The 22,198-nt window shown below is 35.5% G+C and overlaps 1 protein-coding gene across 1 annotated transcript in view; it reads right to left on the bottom strand.

Moving 5' to 3' along the window:
- Window positions 1–3,189: 3,189 nt before the first annotated feature.
- Window positions 3,190–22,198, bottom strand: part of LOC129722876 (protein lethal(3)malignant blood neoplasm 1) — a 35,960-nt gene continuing 16,951 nt past the window's right edge. Inside the window, exons 2-3 of the mRNA XM_055676685.1 lie at window positions 17,657–17,774; window positions 3,190–4,608 (exon numbers count right to left, since the gene is read on the bottom strand). Of these exons, the coding sequence (XP_055532660.1) occupies window positions 3,491–4,608; window positions 17,657–17,774 (1,236 nt within the window). The 3' untranslated portion in view covers window positions 3,190–3,490. The remainder of the gene's footprint in view (window positions 4,609–17,656; window positions 17,775–22,198) is intronic.

Raw genomic sequence — 22,198 nt, forward strand, 5'->3', positions numbered from 1 at the left:
AAGCTAAAAGCTAAAAGCTAAAAGCTAAAAGCTAAAAGCTTAAAGCTAAAAGCTTAAAGCTTAAAGCTAAAAGCTGAAAGGTAAAAGCTAAAAGGTAAAAGCTAAAAGCTAAAAACTAAAAACTAAAAGCTAAAAGCTAAAACCTTAAAAGTTAAAAGCAAAAAGCTAAAAGCTAAAATTTAAAGGCTAAATGCTAAAAACTTAAAGTTCAAAGCTGATAGCTAGAAGCTAAAAGCTTAAGGCTAGAGGTTTAAATCTAATTGCTAAAAGACAAAAGTTATAAGCTTAAAGGTTAAAGCTAAAAGTTACAAGCTTAAAGCTGAAAGCTACAAGCTAGAAGCTAAAAGCTAACAGTAAAAAGCCATAAGCCAAAAGCTTAAAGCTAACAGCAAAAGACTAAAAGACAAGAGCTAAAAGCTATCAGCTACAAGCTAAAAACTATAAGCTAAAAGCTGTAAGCTAAAAGGTAAAAGCTAAGAGCGTAAGCTAGAAGCGAAAAGCCAGAAGACTAAAAAAACTAAAAGACCAAAAGACTAAAAGACTAAAAGACTAAAAGACTAAAAGACTAAAAGACTAAAAGACTAAAAGACTAAAAGACTAAAAGACTAAAAGACTAAAAGACTAAAAGACTAAAAGACTAAAAGACTAAAAGACTAAAAGACTAAAAGACTAAAAGACTAAAAGACTAAAAGACTAAAAGACTAAAAGACTAAAAGACTAAAAGACTAAAAGACTAAAAGACTAAAAGACTAAAAGACTAAAAGACTAAAAGACTAAAAGACTAAAAGACTAAAAGACTAAAAGACTAAAAGACTAAAAGACTAAAAGACTAAAAGACTAAAAGACTAAAAGACTAAAAGACTAAAAGACTAAAAGACTAAAAGACTAAAAGACTAAAAGACTAAAAGACTAAAAGACTAAAAGACTGAAAGACTAAAAGACTAAAAGACTAAAAGACTAAAAGACTAAAAGACTAAAAGACTAAAAGACTAAAAGACTAAAAGACTAAAAGACTAAAAGACTAAAAGACTAAAAGACTAAAAGACTAAAAGACTAAAAGACTAAAAGACTAAAAGACTAAAAGACTAAAAGACTAAAAGACTAAAAGACTAAAAGACTAAAAGACTAAAAGACTAAAAGACTAAAAGACTAAAAGACTAAAAGACTAAAAGACTAAAAGACTAAAAGCCTCAAAGACTAAAAGACTAAAAGACTAAAAGACTAAAAGACTAAAAGACTAAAACACTGAAAGACTAAAAGACTAAAAGACTAAAAGACTAAAAGACTAAAAGACTAAAAGACTAAAAGACTAAAAGACTAAAAGACTAAAAGACTAAAAGACTAAAAGACTAAAAGACTAAAAGACTAAAAGACTAAAAGACTAAAAGACTAAAAGACTAAAAGACTAAAAGACTAAAAGACTAAAAGACTAAAAGACTAAAAGACTAAAAGACTAAAAGACTAAAAGACTAAAAGACTAAAAGACTAAAAGATTAAAAGACTAAAAGACTAAAAGACTAAAAGACTAAAAGACTAAAAGACTAAAAGACTGAAAGACTTAAAGACTAAAAGACTAAAAGACTAAAAGACTAAAAGACTTAAAGACTAAAAGACTAAAAGACTAAAAGACTAAAAGACTAAAAGACTAAAAGACTAAAAGACTAAAAGACTAAAAGACTAAAAGACTAAAAGACTAAAAGACTAGAAGACTAAAAGACTAAAAGACTAAAAGACTAAAAGACTAAAAGACTAAAAGACTAAAAGACTAAAAGACTAAGAGACTAAAAGACTAAAAGACTAAAAGACTAAAAGACTAAAAGAGACTAAAAGACTAAAAGACTAAAAGACTAAAAGACTAAAAGACTAAAAGACTAAAAGACTAAAAGACTAAAAGACTAAAAGACTAATAGACTAAAAGACTAAAAGACTAAAAGACTAAAAGACTAAAAGACTAAAAGACTAAAAGACTAAAAGACTAAAAGACTAAAAGACTAAAAGACTAAAAGACTAAAAGACTAAAAGACTAAAAGACTAAAAGACTAAAAGACTAAAAGACTAAAACACTGAAAGACTAAAAAACTAAAAGACTAAAAGACTAAAAGACTAAAAGACTAAAAGACTAAAAGACTAAAAGACTAAAAGACTAAAAGACTAAAAGACTAAAAGACTAAAAGACTAAAAGACTAAAAGACTAAAAGACTAAAAGACTAAAAGACTAAAAGACTAAAAGACTAAAAGACTAAAAGACTAAAAGACTAAAAGACTAAAAGACTAAAAGACTAAAAGACTAAAAGACTAAAAGACTAAAAGACTAAAAGACTAAAAGACTAAAAGACTAAAAGACTAAAAGACTAAAAGACTAAAAGACTAAAAGACTAAAAGACTAAAAGACTAAAAGACTAAAAGACTTAAAGACTAAAAGACTAAAAGACTAAAAGACTAAAAGACTTAAAGACTAAAAGACTAAAAGACTAAAAGACTAAAAGACTAAAAGACTAAAAGACTAAAAGACTAAAAGACTAAAAGACTAAAAGACTAAAAGACTAAAAGACTAAAAGACTAAAAGACTAAAAGACTAAAAGACTAAAAGACTAAAAGACTAAAAGACTAAAAGACTAAAAGACTAAAAGACTAAAAGACTAAAAGACTAAAAGACTAAAAGACTAAAAGACTAAAAGACTAAAAGACTAAAAGACTAAAAGACTAAAGAAAGACTAAAAGACTAAAAGACTAAAAGACTAAAAGACTAAAAGACTAAAAGACTAAAAGACTAAAAGACTAAAAGACTAAAAGACTAAAAAGACTAAAAGACTAAAAGACTAAAAGACTAAAAGACTAAAAGACTAAAAGACTAAAAGACTAAAAGACTAAAAGACTAAAAGACTAAAAGACTAAAAGACTAAAAGACTAAAAGACTAAAAGACTAAAAGACTAAAAGACTAAAAGACTAAAAGACTAAAAGACTAAAAGACTAAAAGACTAAAAGAGCTAAAAGACTAAAAGACTAAAAGACTAAAAGACTAAAAGACTAAAAGACTAAAAGACTAAAAGACTAAAAGACTAAAAGACTAAAAGACTAAAAGACTTAAAGCCTAAAAGACTAAAAAAAAAAACTAAATAGACAAGAATAAAATTTGGAAATCAGTTTCAATAAATTTACATCGTCGATAATGCTAAGATAGAGATTTTATTGAATTTAAAAATTTATTCTTGTATTTATTTCAAGTATTGATTACAGTCCTTAAATAATGCGTGAACTGAGAAAGATGTTTCAGAGTATAACAAAATAATTTAGACCTAGCTGCAGCTGTTACTTTAATTGATTCTCTAAGTAATATTCGTCCGTTCGCTGGTCTGGTAGACTTCACTGATGAACACTTTCTACTAATATTTACACATAAATTGGAACGAATTGAGTATTTTGCTCTTCAGCTTACGTACAACGCTAATCTACCTGCAATCATTCACGTGCTTAGATCTCACTTTCTCCTCATGACTCGCCCCAGAACCACTTAAAATCGAACCCTTTCAGTCCGGCCTGTTTTTCCGTTTCCTCACGGGGCGTTTCCTCGGGGCTGACCTTCTCGAAAGTGATGTGTGGCTGGAAGCCGAATTCGTTCGCCTTGTAGGAAACACCACGCCGGATACCATCCCGACCGATCGTGTAGTAGCCACCCTCTTTGTTACCCTTGCGGTCACCCTGCTCGTGGTGACCGTGGTAGCCAACGGTGTAGTTAAACCGGTACAGTAATCCATTTAGAATGTGTTGGATCATCATGTTGGCAGTGTTCAACCGGTCGAGCTTCGTCGCCGGGGAGGAGCTTTTTTGAGATCCACCTGACGGCGTCGACGATTGATTCGACGATGGTTTCGTGTTAGTTGTTGATTTTTTCTCATCATCACGGCGGTAATCATCGCCAGCGGCGATGTTTGACGATGTCGATGTTCGTGTTTGCTGCTGTTGTTGTTGCTGTTGCTGCTGCTGTTGCTGGGATTGCGCAGGGGATGGTCTGCTACGAGTTTGCATATTGTCGGGGGTTTCAGACGATTTTGTCGACTCTTTAGAATTGAAAGATTTCGTGTTTTGTTGCTTCTCTACAAGCTTTTGTGGAGTTTCTGCAGGGTCGGATTTCGATGGGTTGCTAGAAAGTGTGGCAGTGGTTGTTGTAACCGATCGTGATGTACTGGCTGTTGTTGTAGTTATACTTTCTATGTCGTTCTTGTTCACAATCCTGAAAGGAGGAGCAATCTGAGTACTGCTTTCAGGTGGAGGATCTTCTGTTGGGATCGGTTTCGAGGTGGTAGTCGTTGTTGCGGGTATTTTGCACCCTCCACAAGCGACAAACCCGGATGGCTGGGCAGTCGTTAGTGGTCTGGCAGTGGTTATTATTCTAAATGGTTGCGGAGTTGTCGAGGTTGTCGCACCGATGGATCTGATCGGTGTCCGCGGAGCAGGACCAAATGTAGGTGCGGCAGTGGGTCCTATTTTATAGTTCTTCATACTGATTATTTTGAAATTACCATTTTCGTCGGTGGCATACACTGTCACGTGGTATACGTTGTCGGCTGTGATGAATCCGAACTCGCCCATGATAATGCCGTTTTCATCTGGAAGTGGATGAAGTTGTTTTAGTTTTTTGATTATTTTTTGCTGCTTGTATTTCAGAAGTCATATAAGAATTGGATTACACTGGTCAACATAGGTGCACTCCAAAAGCTCAAACCGGAAAAAATGAAAGATTATAGCTATTCAACCATTTCTGTGAGTTTTGGTTTCCCTAACCCGTAACTTTTTTTTAGAGACTTAAGTGAGCTTAAACATAACGTTGAAGCGACGGAGTCGGCGAGCAATTACCATGTGAACTCTCACGTCAGTGGACGCGTTTTGGTAATGGCAAGAAGTACAAAAATTTTTAGGAATGGTTGACTAGCTATAATGCTAGACCCCGTGGCTTTGTGGTTAGCGATGTCGGTCGGCTAGCTCTCCCACACGATTGTGATATCGGGTTCTATTCCCAATCGAGTCGAGGATCTTTTCGAGCTGAAAATTTTCTCGACTCAACACTGGGTCACGGTGTATCGTTGTACTTATCCTACACATACAAAATGTGCCAAAAACAATATCGATAACGAATTCTCTCAACTAATCTAGTTGATCGAGACCGCTATTAGCCCCAAGGCTAAGCGTGCGATATTGTTTTTGTTTTGAACAGCTATAATTTTTCATTTATTCCGATTTGAGATTAGTCATCAGTGTAATATTCGATGGAATTCAAGTAATTTTGAAGTAGAATACTTCTCTCAGTAAGTTCGGCTACATAGGGATGTGAAATGAAAATCTACTACCGAAAAGAGTGAAAAATATGTCCAATTTCAAATGCTAATAAATCGGTTAGTATTCGATGGATTTCTTTCGTTCTTGCAGCAATAGATTGGAAAATTTTCTAAGATTCTTCCAAAATGAAGATAATTGTAATTTTATTATTCAAACTATTGTACTATTGAAAATAGTTAAGCCTTGTCAAAACGGAAAATTAGACCTCTGATTGGTCGTTATAAGATTGCTTCCCAAGCACGGTCGACATAATCATATACCTTGCAGTTTAGAATATGCTATTTGACCTATATAAGAGCCTGTTTCAGCCGAAGCCGCTCGTGAAAGTTCTAGAGAGCGACAACAGTAGTCGTCCATCCTTAGCAGCAGCACTAGCAGTGCAGTGGATACCAGCGACAGTGGATAGCGGCCAAAGCTGTGGCATAGCACAGTGGGGCGACTCCATACAAAGGCTGGCAAAGCAAAAAAAGTTTCGATAAATGCGACAAAAACTTGGTATTTACATAATTTTGGGGCGCTGAACACGAATTTGGCATCCATTTTTTGTTTGGGGCCGTCCATAAAGCACGAAACCCAATTTTTAATATTTTTTGGCACTTTCTTCCTTTTTATAGAATTATATGATCTTTGACCACAAGTAGTGCCACCGGGCGTCTTCCCCATTGAAAAAAAAACGTTATTTATGGACGACCCATCGAACTAAATAAATTTTAAATATATATTTTTTTAAATAAACTGAAACAACATAAGTAATACAAACTAATTACAAATTGAAAAAGTCATCATCATCTTCCGCTGTGATCGCTTGAATCTTGTGTTGAATTGTTTCCAGTAAATTTGAAATTCATTATACTTATCAGCAAGAAAAATGTCTTTCGCTGCAATTTTCATTTCTTATAGTGATTTTCGATGTTTCATTGTTTCATATATATGTTATCTTCCTAATCAGGGTTCTATGGTTGAAAGAGGACATTTAAATACATGTATAACACCATGACTTGACAACTTACTAGACAGTGAATTAGGTGGTGCCGCTGAAATTGAAGGCTCCATAATAAATTTCAACAAATTTATGAATTTGAAAACCAAGGCACTGGAATGACACAACGTTCTAAATGAATACGAAAAGATGCGGAGTGCGACGACTGTTCTTTGTTTTACCTAAATTTTGAATGTAGTCACAACCGTGGCAAACTGCGGCAACTAAACTTTTAAGCTACTTTTCTACCAAAAATCAGGTTTTTTAAAATTTTTTTTTAGTGTCAGGCCTACTATAATTTTTTTTTTATTCTCGCTTATTTTCCGTCGGTCTATTTCCGCCACTGTTGTGGCCAATCACCGACGCCCAGGGAGGCGACTCCACACCCAGGACCCTAACTCACGACCCGTTTATTAACGGACTGGCGCCAACGGCTTTACCTTCTCATGCGATGGAAGGCGTGATCCCAGAGATTTTTCGCCTCAGAAAATCTCCCGGTGTCGGCTAGGATTGAATCCAGACCAGTTGGGTTGGTTGTGAGTGGATCACGCCACCTCACAACCTTCGACACCTATGTCGGCGGTGGGATACGAACCCAGGCGTCGAGCGTGGTTGGCGGAGACGTTACCAACCACACTAGGCCCCCGCTGTATGGAAAGGGTTTGTTTTGCACAATATTTACAACAACTTTTCCTTTGACGTCAAAAAATCCAAGCTATCCTTGAAGCTACAGAGCGTTTCAAAGTAATGTACTTTTTACAAAAAAAAAAAAAAAGACAAAAAACGTCAGTTCGCCAAGCTTTGAAAAGTCATAAAAAATTCAGATTTCATGATGTTGCGCCCAAATTTTGGAATTAGACACTTGAATGATATAGCAATAAAGGAAAAATATTATGAAACAGCTAACGAAAAAAAAAATTTTTTTTGGCTGATGGCCAGCGATTCTCCACTGTGCATAGCAATGGATAGCGCACCAGTTGCAGCGGATCTCAGCAACGATAGCAGCTAGGCCAGCTGATGCAGGGGCAGCGGATACCAATGGTAGCGTATAGCGGCCACAACTGTGGCATGGCTATGGATAGCGTAGTAGTTGCAGCTGGTATATCTGACCATGAAGCATTTATGCAATAGTTGAATGAAAGTTGCAATTGCAGCAATCGACCTTTTTCAAGGCTACTAATTGTATTTGGAAGAGCATATTATCTGGTTATTAATAAACTGCAACTGAGGTTTAATGCTGCTGCAAATGCACAGCAGTATGATGTTTATTACGATTTGTTGATACTGTGCTTAACAAGCGGTATATACGAAACGAATCCGATTTAGAAATGACTGATACGCAAGCAGCCGGGTTATCTTTCTTGTAAATGTATTCTACTTCAACCTTGCGGTCGTGGCTTTGCACACAACCCTCCTGTGATTTTTTTTTATTTAATATTCATATTATTTTGATAGTGGGTTATTCAAACTCTCTCAAATATATGCTTCTGATCTCATAGTTGGAAATGAATTGGATATAAAGAAAACCGATTAAATGATATGCCACAATGACAGAGTCGCGCTCACCAAAATTTCAACATTTGACTGGTAGAAACTGAAATCAAACAAGAGAACTGTGAGTGTGAACAATCTCTAAAGTACACACTGAATGAGAAAATTTATATAAGACAATTTCTTAATTAAAAATTGAGTCTCGTTGCTTTTTTTTGACGTGGGACTACGTCTTTGTTTACTATACTGCATTCTGTAAAATTGGAAATGAAACTGGCAAATGTTGCGTCAGATTTCAAACGTTAATAACAGCATAACCACATGATGGATAACAATAACCAATATGTTGTTGGATAGATAAAATGGGTAACAATTTTATAACACGCTAGTTATCATTATTACTGCACTGCTCAACGGTGAAAATTGATAAAAAGTTACAGGGAAATTTACGCGAACAATGAACCAATTACATGCGAGTTTTCCTAGCACAGACGACGTGAATGGACACCATCTGCTCCCCGTGATATTATTTGTATCAATATCGATTTAAAAATTGACAAAATCTCCCCGTCCCAATAGGTCAATTTATTTTTGCTTCTATGAGCTTAGACTAATATGATTTCTCGAAGGTAAAAGTTTTCCGAAAAGTTTGAAACAATCCCCATTCTTGAACGATTTCTAAACCTGCTTTCAGAACCTAATAAAAACTGATGTCTTGAAAGAAAACATGCCGGTAGAAGCAGTACCAGTACCAGTGAAGTAAAGAACCGCAGGACTCTCGTCGTCTATGATTGCAGCGGTAATCTTCTATTCGTACATTTCAGCGATACACTTCTATTCATACTGCAGCGGTACTATTCGTTTTGCAGTGGTACACTTTTGTTCGTACATTTCTATTCGTGTGCAATCGAGGAAAAACTGAAATGCTGCTGTTGATGGTGATTGAAAGTTTATCTCATAAATATGATTACCAGAAATTATTCAACAAAAATTTGAATTTTGTGCAACGGATATTTATTTAATTTTATCTTCGATGTTCACTAAATAATCGTGACCGGATAGTATCGAAAGAGTATATCTATACCTATAAAAATGCAGTCCAGTCTGTCTGTCTGTCTGTCGGTCTGATCCATATAGGCTCGGAAACTACCGAACCGATCGACGTGAAAATTTGTATGTAGGAGTTTCAGGGGCCGAGAAAGGTTCCTATGATAGTTTGAGACTCCTCCCTCTCCTGTAAGGGAGGGGTCCCATACAAACGAAATACAAATTTCTGCACATCTTAACAACTAACCAAGCAAATGGAACCAAATTTGGCATGTGGATGTTTTTAGGAGTAACAAATATGTCCATATTGGTTCGACACCCCTCCCTCTTCTGTAAGGGGGGGAAGGTTCCATACAAATGAAACACAAATTCCCCTACATCTCGAGAACTAACCAAGCAAATAAAACCAAATTTGGTAGGTGGATGTTTTTAGAGGTTACAAATATGTCCATAATGGTTTGACACCCATCCCTTTTCTGAAAAGGGGGGGGGGGGGTCCCAAACAAATGAAACTCAAATTTCGCACAGCTCGAGAACCAATCAAGCAAATATAACCAAATTTGGCAAGTGAATGTTTTTAGGTGTAACAAACATGTCCATAATGTTTCGACACCCTTCCTTCTGCTGGCATATCTCCAAATACCATTTCGAAATCTAAGATGGCGACTTCCGGTTTCTAAAAAACAGCGGCAAATGACCAAATACCTCCCAATATAAGTATTTACGGAATTGTTATGATGCACTGAAGCCACAAATCGACCTATCAACCCCAGACAACATTTTGAATTGTAAGATGGCGGCTTCCGGTGTCTGGAAAACAACCGAAAATGACCAAATACCACCCAATATAATTGTTTCTTCAACCAGATTGACGCTCAGAGGCCAAAAATTGTCTACTAATGCCATTTCATTTTGAAATTCAAGATGGCGACTTCCGGGTTCTGAAAAACAGCGGCAAATGACCGAATAGACTAAAACTAAAGACTAAAGACTAAAAGACTAAAAGACTAAAAGACTAAAAGACTAAAAGACTAAAAGACTAAAAGACTAAAAGACTAAAAGACTAAAAGACTAAAAGACTAAAAGACTGAAAGACTAAAAGACTAAAAGACTAAAAGACTAAAAGACTAAAAGACTAAAAGACTAAAAGACTAAAAGACTAAAAGACTAAAAGACTAAAAGACTAAAAGACTAAAAGACTAAAAGACTAAAAGACTAAAAGACTAAAAGACTAAAAGACTAAAAGACTAAAAGACTAAAAGACTAAAAGACTAAAAGACTAAAAGACTAAAAGACTAAAAGACTGAAAGACTAAAAGACTAAAAGACTAAAAGACTAAAAGACTAAAAGACTAAAAGACTAAAAGACTAAAAGACTAAAAGACTAAAAGACTAAAAGACTAAAAGACTAAAAGACTAAAAGACTAAAAGACTAAAAGACTAAAAGACTAAAAGACTAAAAGACTAAAAGACTAAAAGACTAAAAGACTAAAAGACTAAAAGACTAAAAGACTAAAAGACTAAAAGACTAAAAGACTAAAAGACTAAAAGACTAAAAGACTAAAAGACTAAAAGACTAAAAGACTAAAAGACTAAAAGACTAAAAGACTAAAAGACTAAAAGACTAAAAGACTAAAAGACTAAAAGACTAAAAGACTAAAAGACTAAAAGACTAAAAGACTAAAAGACTAAAAGACTAAAAGACTAAAAGACTAAAAGACTAAAAGACTAAAAGACTAAAAGACTAAAAGACTAAAAGACTAAAAGACTAAAAGACTAAAAGACTAAAAGACTAAAAGACTAAAAGACTAAAAGACTAAAAGACTAAAAGACTAAAAGACTAAAAGACTAAAAGACTAAAAGACTAAAAGACTAAAAGACTAAAAGACTAAAAGACTAAAAGACTAAAAGACTAAAAGACTAAAAGACTAAAAGACTAAAAGACTAAAAGACTAAAAGACTAAAAGACTAAAAGACTAAAAGACTAAAAGACTAAAAGACTAAAAGACTAAAAGACTAAAAGACTAAAAGACTAAAAGACTAAAAGACTAAAAGACTAAAAGACTAAAAGACTAAAAGACTAAAAGACTAAAAGACTAAAAGACTAAAAGACTAAAAGACTAAAAGACTAAAAGACTAAAAGACTAAAAGACTAAAAGACTAAAAGACTAAAAGACTAAAAGACTAAAAGACTAAAAGACTAAAAGACTAAAAGACTAAAAGACTAAAAGACTAAAAGACTAAAAGACTAAAAGACTAAAAGACTAAAAGACTAAAAGACTAAAAGACTAAAAGACTAAAAGACTAAAAGACTAAAAGACTAAAAGACTAAAAGACTAAAAGACTAAAAGACTAAAAGACTAAAAGACTAAAAGACTAAAAGACTAAAAGACTAAAAGACTAAAAGACTAAAAGACTAAAAGACTAAAAGACTAAAAGACTAAAAGACTAAAAGACTAAAAGACTAAAAGACTAAAAGACTAAAAGACTAAAAGACTAAAAGACTAAAAGACTAAAAGACTAAAAGACTAAAAGACTAAAAGACTAAAAGACTAAAAGACTAAAAGACTAAAAGACTAAAAGACTAAAAGACTAAAAGACTAAAAGACTAAAAGACTAAAAGACTAAAAGACTAAAAGACTAAAAGACTAAAAGACTAAAAGACTAAAAGACTAAAAGACTAAAAGACTAAAAGACTAAAAGACTAAAAGACTAAAAGACTAAAAGACTAAAAGACTAAAAGACTAAAAGACTAAAAGACTAAAAGACTAAAAGACTAAAAGACTAAAAGACTAAAAGACTAAAAGACTAAAAGACTAAAAGACTAAAAGACTAAAAGACTAAAAGACTAAAAGACTAAAAGACTAAAAGACTAAAAGACTAAAAGACTAAAAGACTAAAAGACTAAAAGACTAAAAGACTAAAAGACTAAAAGACTAAAAGACTAAAAGACTAAAAGACTAAAAGACTAAAAGACTGAAAGACTAAAAAACTAAAAGACTAAAAGACTAAAAAACTAAAAGACTAAAAGACTAAAAGACTAAAAGACCACCCAATAGGGCTATTTCCGGGATTGTTATGATGCACTGAAGCCACAAATCGACCAAAGACAACATTTTGAATTATAAGATGGCGACTTCCGGTGTCTGGAAAACAGCCAAAAATGACAAAATACCACCCAACATGAGTGTTTCTTTAACCAGAATGACGCTCAGGGGTCAGAAATCGTCTCCAAATACCATTTTAAAATCCAAGATGGCGACTTACGATATCTGAAAAATAGCCTGAAGTGACCAAATACCACCCAATATGTGTATCGTCGGATCCAGAATGATGCAAGGAGCTAAAAATTGACCTCAGACACCAGTTTGAATTGTAAAATAACAACTTCTGGGAAACAGCTGAAAATAACCGAATACTACTACATATGGATATTTCCATAATCGAAATGATGTATAAAGGCCAAGCATTGACCCTGAACACCATTTTGAATTCGAAGTTGACCACTTTTAGTTTCTAAATAAAAACGAAAATAATTGAAATGCATTCAATATATTTCCGGAATAGAGGTGATGTACAAAAACCAAAAGTCGAGGATGTTGTCATTCCGATAAAACCAATCATTTCAAATGATATAAACAAATCGCAAGGAATCAATGAATTTGAAATGTTTAAAATTATTAAATTGAACACTAGAATAGGCGAGACGAAGTTTGCCGGGTCAGCTAGTTCCACATATACACATTTTCTAGTAGAGTGAGAGCCTGCGAATGCTTGTGAATTTTTGGTTTATTCACTAAGACTCATCAGGATCTCTTTTTACATTTCAAACTGTTAGATGATATATTATTATTCAAAGCTTTACCATAATAAACGTATGTATATTAGCAGTCTTCGTAATACAGCGAATGTAGTTGTAGGCAAATGAAAAAAATTGTCAGGCAAAAAACAAAAATGGAATTGTTGATTGTTGGGGTTTTTTGGCTGGAACTTGTTAATAATTTTGTTAGAAATACCCAAGCAGCGCACATTGTTGCAATACAGCAAATTCAACTCTCAATGCAGCATTCAAAGATTGTAATATTTCGCATCCGTTACTTTTATTCAACTTGTAAATAACCCAAAAAGCGCAAGAGGTGCAGGATCCTATATGCAACTAACAGTGCCGTGTGAAATCATCATCGGCATCGATAACCGCTGCAGCATAGGAAGAAAAGAGAGGAGAAATAAAATTTATTTTGTTTACTTTTACTCTCATTACTCTTCGGTGATGGTGTCGCTAAGCTTCATATAACAACATTGTAAAAAGCCTCAAATATATCGAAATTTTTCTCTACTTGTACTTCTGATAGGTATGTTATTCTACCTGCGCTTGAAAATTTACCGTGCAAAAAATGTTTTTACTTCTTTATTATTCACGCGCCTCTTATGAAGTGTTGTAAAAGAAATTTCATGAATCAAACTCACCAAATTATAAACAATGTTTTGGGAAAAGATAGTTCAGAAAACCTTGCTCAGTGGATATGCAGTGGTAATCATGCGAAATATGGATAACAAAACCGCATTTCCAACATAATCATTTATCATTTATTTATATTAAAGATGACTGTTTACTGTGGGGTAATTTTAGCAAATCTATGGTTCAACAAGATGTTGCTATACATTTTCATCACTAGGCTGCTTTCTTTAAAAGAAAACATTTGTGAAACAACAATATGCAATATAATGAGACATTATCGTTATTTGAAAGCATCATAAAACATGCAGTTGGTACTAGATTTCAGAAAACTATTAAGCAATTTCTAGTGTTCAATTACGAGAATGGTATACGTAAATAACATAATGTTGCTCAATTCTTTCAAATTTCTTCAGAGTAACCGGAAAAGTTTCTTGCACCGTTAAAAAAGTTTTAAAAGAACAAGTGTTGAGTAGTCTCATTTCAAAACATGTTGCAGGTGCTGCTTGGGTATCTTCTTATGTTTGCCAATTATTGAACCTTTGCAAGGGCTTCTATATTATTTTGAAAGTAAGATCCATATTATAGAATTGATTTAATCAGAGTTAAATAAGACAAAACCATTTATTTTAGTAACGTAAGTATTATTGGATTTGGTTTTCGAGGGCATAGAGTTAATTCTGATTTTGACGCATTACGAGAAATTCTTGGTGCTTTTTCAACAAGAATGATATGCTTGTGCCTTGTCAAATACATGTACATTTTGTGCAATACATTGCACAAAATACTAGCGGCATAAAATCGCCAAATATAAACGATATTCTTTTGAGTGTTGTTGAATATATTTCAAAAACTTGTTTTTCAGGGGAGGCTGAAAATAAAAATACGTACAAGCGCTGAGCAAACACCTTGATTCTGTCTACAGGTTCTGTGTATTTTGTAACAAAAAATCCCCTAATTACAGTGTTTAGTCCCTCGTCACCATTTCATACAACCCTAGGGCTGTATACCTTGTAGTACCATTTTCAAATTCAAAATAGTGACTTTTGGAATTAATCTAGATGATTCGAGATTTTTATTGCTTGTTTCGCAAAAAGTCATCACTTCAAAATTTGCAACAATACGTACTAGGCAGTCTGATAAGTATCTGAAAAATGGAACACGGAGACGTTTTTTGGCCAAAGACGGTTTTATTTTTCAACATATTCTTTTTTAGGTCGATACAAGGAGTCTAACGATTTTGTAACTTTTTGATACCGTCGACCGGAAGGACTCTAAAATACGCCTTAGTTTCAGCTATGAGCTCCTCATTCTAGTAAAAACGCTTACCGGTGAGCTATCTTCTGGTTAGGGAACAAGTAATAATCACTGGGGGATGCGATCTTTTTCAAGCTAGTCCACGAATATAATGCCATGTGCATCCCAAAACACGGAGGCCATTACTTTGCCGCCCCATTGTTGCGTTTTGGATTCTTCGGAGCACTTTGACTCGGTAAAACTCACTGTTTTGCCTATTGTATTGACTTAGGAGTGAAGTAATGGACCCAGGTCAGCGTTGCAAGGCGAGCGAGAAGCAAAACCTTTCCCCTTCCTTCTGCTTGAGAACAAGACATATGCTACGCATCTCAAGTCTTTTGCACACACGCTTTCAAGATACTTTTTCTTCTTCATTCATTCCGCTAAGTAGCAGTAAGCACGCACCGATAAACACCAAAAATTTTATGTATTGCTTCTCAGCGACTGTAAAAGAGTACACAAGTGCCTGCTAGCGAGTAAAAGTACTCGATTAAAATTGCTCGGCTAGGAGGAACTGTGCTCGAATACGAAAATGCTTTCTTCATCTACCCAGGTTAGCTTCGTGCACTGACAACCGAACGTGAGGGAAGAATCTGTAAAGTATCTCATACTGGAACGTGTAGGGTATCGAACTGCTTTGGTAAGTTTTTTATAGCAGTCTAATGCAAAACTAGCCGAAGCAAACCGGTACCGAAGTAGTCCGTTACCCTGTTTGAAATATTTTGTTTCTGTAACTATCGTAATGCATCTTGAAACAATTGTACTCGGCTGGTTGTGCTCGCGAGAAGAGGACTACACGCGAGCAAAAGAGTAGGCGTGCGTGTGTGCGAGGACAGCGAGGAAGAATGAGAAATAGCATGAAAGGAGAAAACTCCAGTGTGTTATATAGGCAGCTACGAGGTCCTCACTTGAGGTGTTGCATGCTGTTTATGAGTGAGACTAACAACACTGATCCAGGTTTCATCCATGATTATGAATCGGCGCAAAAACTCGGTCAGCTTACGCAAAAATAATACCAAATGCTGCTGGTAAATCGTCACATGAATTTATTTTTGGTCCATTGTGAGCAAACGCGGCACCTACACCCGCAGAGCTCCTTCATGCCCAAAACTGAATACACGATATTGCCCACACGTTCCAATGACATGCCTACAGCACCAGCTACCTCTCTCAATTTCACTTTGATATCATTCAACAACATATCATGGATTTTGTTAGTGATCGCATCAGCATCAACTGTGCTCGTGCGGCCATATCGTTTTTTGCGTAGATAGTAGTGTTGATAGTAGTGTAGATTTTTCCATATTATGCAACAAAAATCGGAGGTTAGTCGCTTCTCAGTGCTGCAACTTGTAAATGCGTAAACATACATGGTTGGTATTTTGACAGGCGTCATTTGAAGGGTCAAGCTCGACAAAAATGGTTCACATTAGTAAATACTAATGCCATATCTTAGAATTTCGAAAAACTGCTCTTTTGCCAAACAAAATGAATGCCAGATTTGTTCATTACTTCTCCCAGATGTCGACGTAATTGGTCTGGCAACGCTAACTGTGAAAAGCGAGAAAAGGACTGAACAATGTAAAAGAAGGTGTGTTTTTCTGCTATCGTTGGCTGTACAAAAAAAAAAACTGTTGCGTAGTTTAGCCTATAATTAACTAGAGAACAACATTCGAACAACATGCCATGAGAAAACGACTTTTCGACATTTCGTTTTGTCTTCCCGAAAAAAGTCTCCATGCAAAATCCAGCTCGTGCAGCAGTAACAACAACCTCTTTTCCACAACAACAGCCAGACTTCGATGCAAACATCTGTTGCATAATTCGAAATAGTGTATTTTTCCGACATACCTTCACTGGAATAAAGTGTTGATACTAGACACCTTGTTTCCTGTGAGAGAAACAATGACGACCGTAGCGAAATAAGTGGGAAATAAACGAAAAGGATAGCGATCGAATTCTCGTTTCTCGGTGACTGTAGGTGATGGGGCAAAGTGAAGCTAAAAAAGGACAGGAAGTAGAAGCAATAAAAGGAGAAGAACTCTCCGCCCACATAAATGTTACGTGAAATGGGAAATGTTAGTGAGAAAGGAGGAACCTGGGATACATCTGTTAGATATTGCAGATCGATATTTGATTATATTATAGATTTAAATTTTGAGAGCTGGAAAGAACTGAATCTGTTGTGATATACCGAAAAAATTTGAAAAAAAAATTGTTCAAATATCTGTTTCATTTGTATTGGATTTCCTCTTACCCTATCAGAGTATGGGTGGTAAACCATCAAAGGAATATTTCATGTTCCCCAATACCTTCACATGCCAAATTTGGTTTCATTAGCCTGATTATTGGCATAGTGCTAACTATCCAAAGTTGACACTTAGCAGAATAAAACCACTTTTAATTTTATTTTGGGTATAACGTAGGAACTAACGAATATTTACAACAGAAAGATCCATTGCTTATAGTTCTTATAATAACCCTAATTGTTGTATCCTGTGTCATAAACAGCAATTATTTGCTGCGTTGTTTTTCACATCCCTCAAGATGAAGTTTGTCTTGTGAGATCGTGTCTACAAGTTTTCTCATTGGATGGCAATAGCTCAGGATAATGATAATGAAGATGATTGTTTTTCGTTAGTTTGTTTCGTTATGTCTTCAATAGTCGGTATTTAAATGCAAATCCATAAAAACACCTTCTCTTCCCCTGAAGCGTCATACAAAACTGCATCATATTTTACCTTATTTTAATAGCCCGTATACCATATAAGAATATACAAAATAGAAACGGATCTTAAATGGATAACTACATAGTAAAATGCATTTAATCGGTTGCATAAACTTAACCATGAAAATATCGAATCTTGCAATCGCTCCCTATAATCCCGAAGTCGAATAAATTTTCATATTAATTTTGAGAAAAAAAAACCGCAAAACCTGAAATATGCGCCTTTGTATGACATCATCCAGGGAGCGCCTGGGGGCCGGAGTTCACCATTAAACATCCCGGTGGGGGATTCACATGACAAAGCTCGGCCTCGCGCCACGCTTACCTTTCGATTCTTTCCGATGCTGGTGACCTTCGATGTTGAAGCCAAACTCGTACGGCCGAATCGGGCCGTCATAATATTTGGACGCCGCCTTCACCAGGGACAGCAAAACCACAACAATCTGCGAATGAACACAACGGAAATGGGCGTTAGTAGACGGCGAGTCTCGTATTTTTTTTTCTACGAAATACGAATGAAACAAGATTCCGCTTCTCACATCCCTAGAGACGGCCAAAGTGACAAAATGTTGTGGCTGGCAAGTGATCTACGGGCTTCGATAGCTTTAATTTGAATTTTAAAATTTTATTAACATTTTCGTTTACGTTTTGTTGCGTAGTAAACGCTTTGTTGTTTCAGGAGACAGGAATGGATGAATATTGATGCAATCTTTCGTCATCTAAACTGGAGAACACTCCCAGGTCAGTGTTAGGGTAAAATTTGACATTCATGGTGTGAATGCAATGAATCAGAAATTGGACGTTGATGTGAATAAATTTTTAGTGATATTCTCAAACGTATATTTACACATTCTCTCATTAGTTTGAATTTGCAAAAAAAAAAGAATGAACATTTATCGAACTATAAAAATTTATCTAAAACAAACAAATCCGAAGTTTGCTCCATCATAGTTGATAAAAAAAAATTTCAATAGAGATATAATGATCTAAGTCTCTAATCTTTTTATGTCCACATTAATAGTTTGGATTACTTTTATTGGCGGATCAATCGCCCATTGAAGATTTGCATAACAAATCAGATCGGTTTAGTTCGATTTCACGATAAAACTCACGCGTAGGTGAATCTTAGCGGCAAGTTGTGTTTATCCCACCGGAGAAGCGTTTCATCGATCACAGCATGATACTTGATCATCAATTAAGACGTTGCGTTTAAACGACCGGCTTCGATGGAAGACAAAACGTATCTAAATGAAGTGATAATGTCGACAGTTAGACACTCTAAGCCTATTGGCTTTTTCCCCTGAGCCGCCGGAAGCCTTCTGCAACGCAGATCTTGACATGCGGTTCATTGAGAGATAGAATCTTGCACTACGGATGCAGTTTACAGCTGACGGCTATCGGTGAGTATAGAACTTAGTGACGCTCAGTTGAGATTGACGCTTTTTTGCCTATACATGAACAGCTTGGAGTAATTAAGGCTACATAAATAGCGTTAACCCTTGACAGTGAGAGAAACATGACAGATGTTGAGTAATGAGACACTAATGACACTAAACGCAGTGCAGTATCCTTTGTTTACTGTACTGTAGAGATGCACCGAATAATAGGGCTGGGAAAAAGTTATTTTTGAAAATTACCGAATATTCAGATTATCGAATAATGATTAAAACTAGACCTTGTCAAGGGTAATCCACTTTAATTCATGAGTAATTTGGTTTTTAATTTTTCTCATTTAATCATCATGTTCTGTCGAACAGACCGACCGAATATTCAACGAAACATGATGATAAGATAAGAAAAATTAAAAACCAAATTATTCTTGACTAATTGTGACTTACCCTAGACGAGCTCAAGTTAAAACCATTATTCTGTATACTGAAAATTCGGTACTTTTCACAAAAAAATTGTTTTCCCAGCCCTATTATTCGGTGCAACGCTAATAATTATTCTAGGTGGATGGATCGCTTTGGCTTAATTTTGATTGTGATCTCATTTGGCTCCCCCGGCGATTTAAGATCAATACAAATGAATGAAAGCGCAACCTTCAGTCTTTAAGCTGCGGTATAAGCCACATTGAGTTGACCGAGTCTAATCCGGGTGAGTCATCTTTTGCTATAAATTAAATTAATTTGGCATGGTATATTTGACCGCATCATCGATTAGCTAGTCAAATAACATCCGCGAAATTATAAGTCACAACAAAGCGGTTAAATTACAGAATAAAAAGGCAGCTGGATTGTCTAATTTATTGCGAATTCGTTTGGGTCGCTATTCTAATTTATTGCCTCTAATCTAGAGAGAAAAAGCTTAAGATATCTATTTCAGGATTTCCGTTTTGGAAATCATGTTAGAACTCACTGCTGTGAATTGCAACTTGCCAATCCAGTTTATGGAGGTTTTTATTATGGAAACTCTTTCATTGCATTTTCATTTCATTATTTTAATTTTACAAGTCAATCAGTTTGTTTGCCATATTTCTCTAGAAGCTTGCGCAACTCTTTTATGAGTGGTAATCTGTTTTTAAATTCATGTCAACAATCTGTTTCCTAAAGATAATTACGTTCTCGATGAATATAAGAACATGCTATCCAGCCACAATTAAGATATATTATTTTTAATTATCAATAGCGGTCGATTGTTTACAAGTGCTCAACTATTAACGATCTGTTATTCCGAGTTGTTAGTTTTTTATTCAATTATTAGTGGTTTGTTAAACTGTACAAATTTTTGGTACAGAAAATATGAGTGCTATGAAAGTTTTACACAGATTTACAACGATACACTGTGCCCCAATTCTGAGTCGAGAAAATTTCCAGCTCGACCTGATCGGGATTCGAACCGAAATCACAACCGTGTGAGTGAGCTAGCCGACCGACATTGCTAACCACAGAACCACGGGGACCACATCAGCACATCAGCACCCCGAAAAATATATGAATTGATCGAAGTAAACCATCAACGCGAACGGACGTGATTTTTGTGTCAGTTTGGTTTTTGAACATTTTTCCAGATAAAATAGTGATAAATGCCATCTGCATTAGTGGACTGTTCTACCGAAAGCCGGAAACATCGATTAGGAAAAGTGATCATAATCTAGAAAATTCGCTTAGACATGGTTTTAGCTTGCCCTACAGGCACGAGAGTCGTGTCTAATCAAGATGAAGTGCAACAGTGATTATGATGGTTTGTTCAGGCTGGAAGATTTTGAATATTATAACGAGAGAAACAAAGTTTGGTGCGGTTAATTTTGTTTCTCCGATTAGAGATTTTCTTTCGGTGGCGAAGCGAGTTTCTTCGCTAGTGCTTACCATAAATCGTGTGAGTGAGCTCAAGGTAGAATTAAATAAGCAAGAGAAGTACGATTGTTGCTCGCTCGTGCGATGCTACTCGCACCAACATTATGAGGAGAGACATCAGAGGAGAGACGGGAATCAAAAGATAAGTACACTAAGGTCGCTATTTACGCGGGTTTTTTATGCGGCTTTTTTACGCGGATTCCGGAATTTACGCGGTTTTTTTCGCGGATTCCAGAATTTACGCGGTTTCCGGAATTTACGCGGTATTTTTTTTTGCCCGGATTTCGGTTCCCCTTCACTCGGAATGCAAAATTAACGATGTTTTTTTTACGCGGATTCCGGAATTTACGCGGTTTTTTTTACGCGGATTCCGGAATTTACGCGGTGTTTTTTACGCGGATTCCGGAATTTTTTTTTACGGGGTTTTATTACGCGGCACGTATCCCCCGCGTAAAAAGCGACTTTAGTGTATTAGCGTTGGTGATTTTTTTTTTATCATTCTCTCTAACTTTTGGCAATTTCTTTTGTGTTTGTGACTGCATCTTCGTAGGTTTTAAGATTCTCTCGCTCAACCGCTTGCAGAGAGTGTACTGAAAATTTAGGGGCGCAGACTGGAAAATCATCGGGAACTTGTGATTCTTTCTATTTTCGTTTCTCTTTCCCTTTGGAATCGTATGATTTGCTGTCTAAATGTGCGGTAATGCCTTGTCAAGCGCATTGCGTGACTGTTTTCCTGTACTGGAACAGAGAGAAATGTACTGTTTGTGGAGCGTGCCATAAATCTTTGAACACTTTAACTATCGCAAGACAAAATTGGCCCAAACCACTGAGTTAAATATTCCGCTTATCTTTTGTATAGTTTTACAATATAGTTTGAAATTTATCATTCGTGCGTGAGAAAACGAATATCTTATAACTATCCTTACGGACATTTTACTAGGTTCCACACTCTTACCCTATGATTTTCCAACCTTTTGGACCAATATTGCTACACATAAATAATTTTTGATTTAAATATGTGTAAATCTTGTTGGTCGGCGTGGAGACCTATAAGACAATGGTCTGATGATAGTAAAAACAATAAATAAATGATTGAATTTTGACTGCGATTATTTTGGCGTTTTTGAAATTTAATTTTTTCTGTTCGATATGCTTTTTTGCATTTATCTAAGTTTTTGGGCTATGAATTCATGGACCTTTGCCAGTTTTTGTACTCAATAAGCGAAACGTCCAGTCCCTGCGCATCTGCGTAGGCAGTAGGGAATACAGCGATCGTGCGTAATGTTCCGGTGTAAACTCGTCTTCGGCCCGGGTGAGTTTTCCCTCATGTAAGGGTTTACGGAGTACGGTGACTTCGCGAAGTGTACTAAGAGATTTATTCATGTCTTACGGTGACCGTTTAGCCAGAGACTAATATATCTTGATTTGTTATGTTTAAGCACGTTATAAACCGGAGTTGATTTCGTTCGGTAGATGAATAATTGCGTCTACAGAAGTGCGTTTGTCTCCGCGCGCTATCTTTGTTAGATTCCGTCACTTACTACGGTGACACAACCCTTCCTTTTCGTCGC

The sequence above is a fragment of the Wyeomyia smithii genome, chromosome 2 (genome assembly GCF_029784165.1).
Source record: "Wyeomyia smithii strain HCP4-BCI-WySm-NY-G18 chromosome 2, ASM2978416v1, whole genome shotgun sequence".
NCBI lineage: Eukaryota > Metazoa > Arthropoda > Insecta > Diptera > Culicidae > Wyeomyia > Wyeomyia smithii.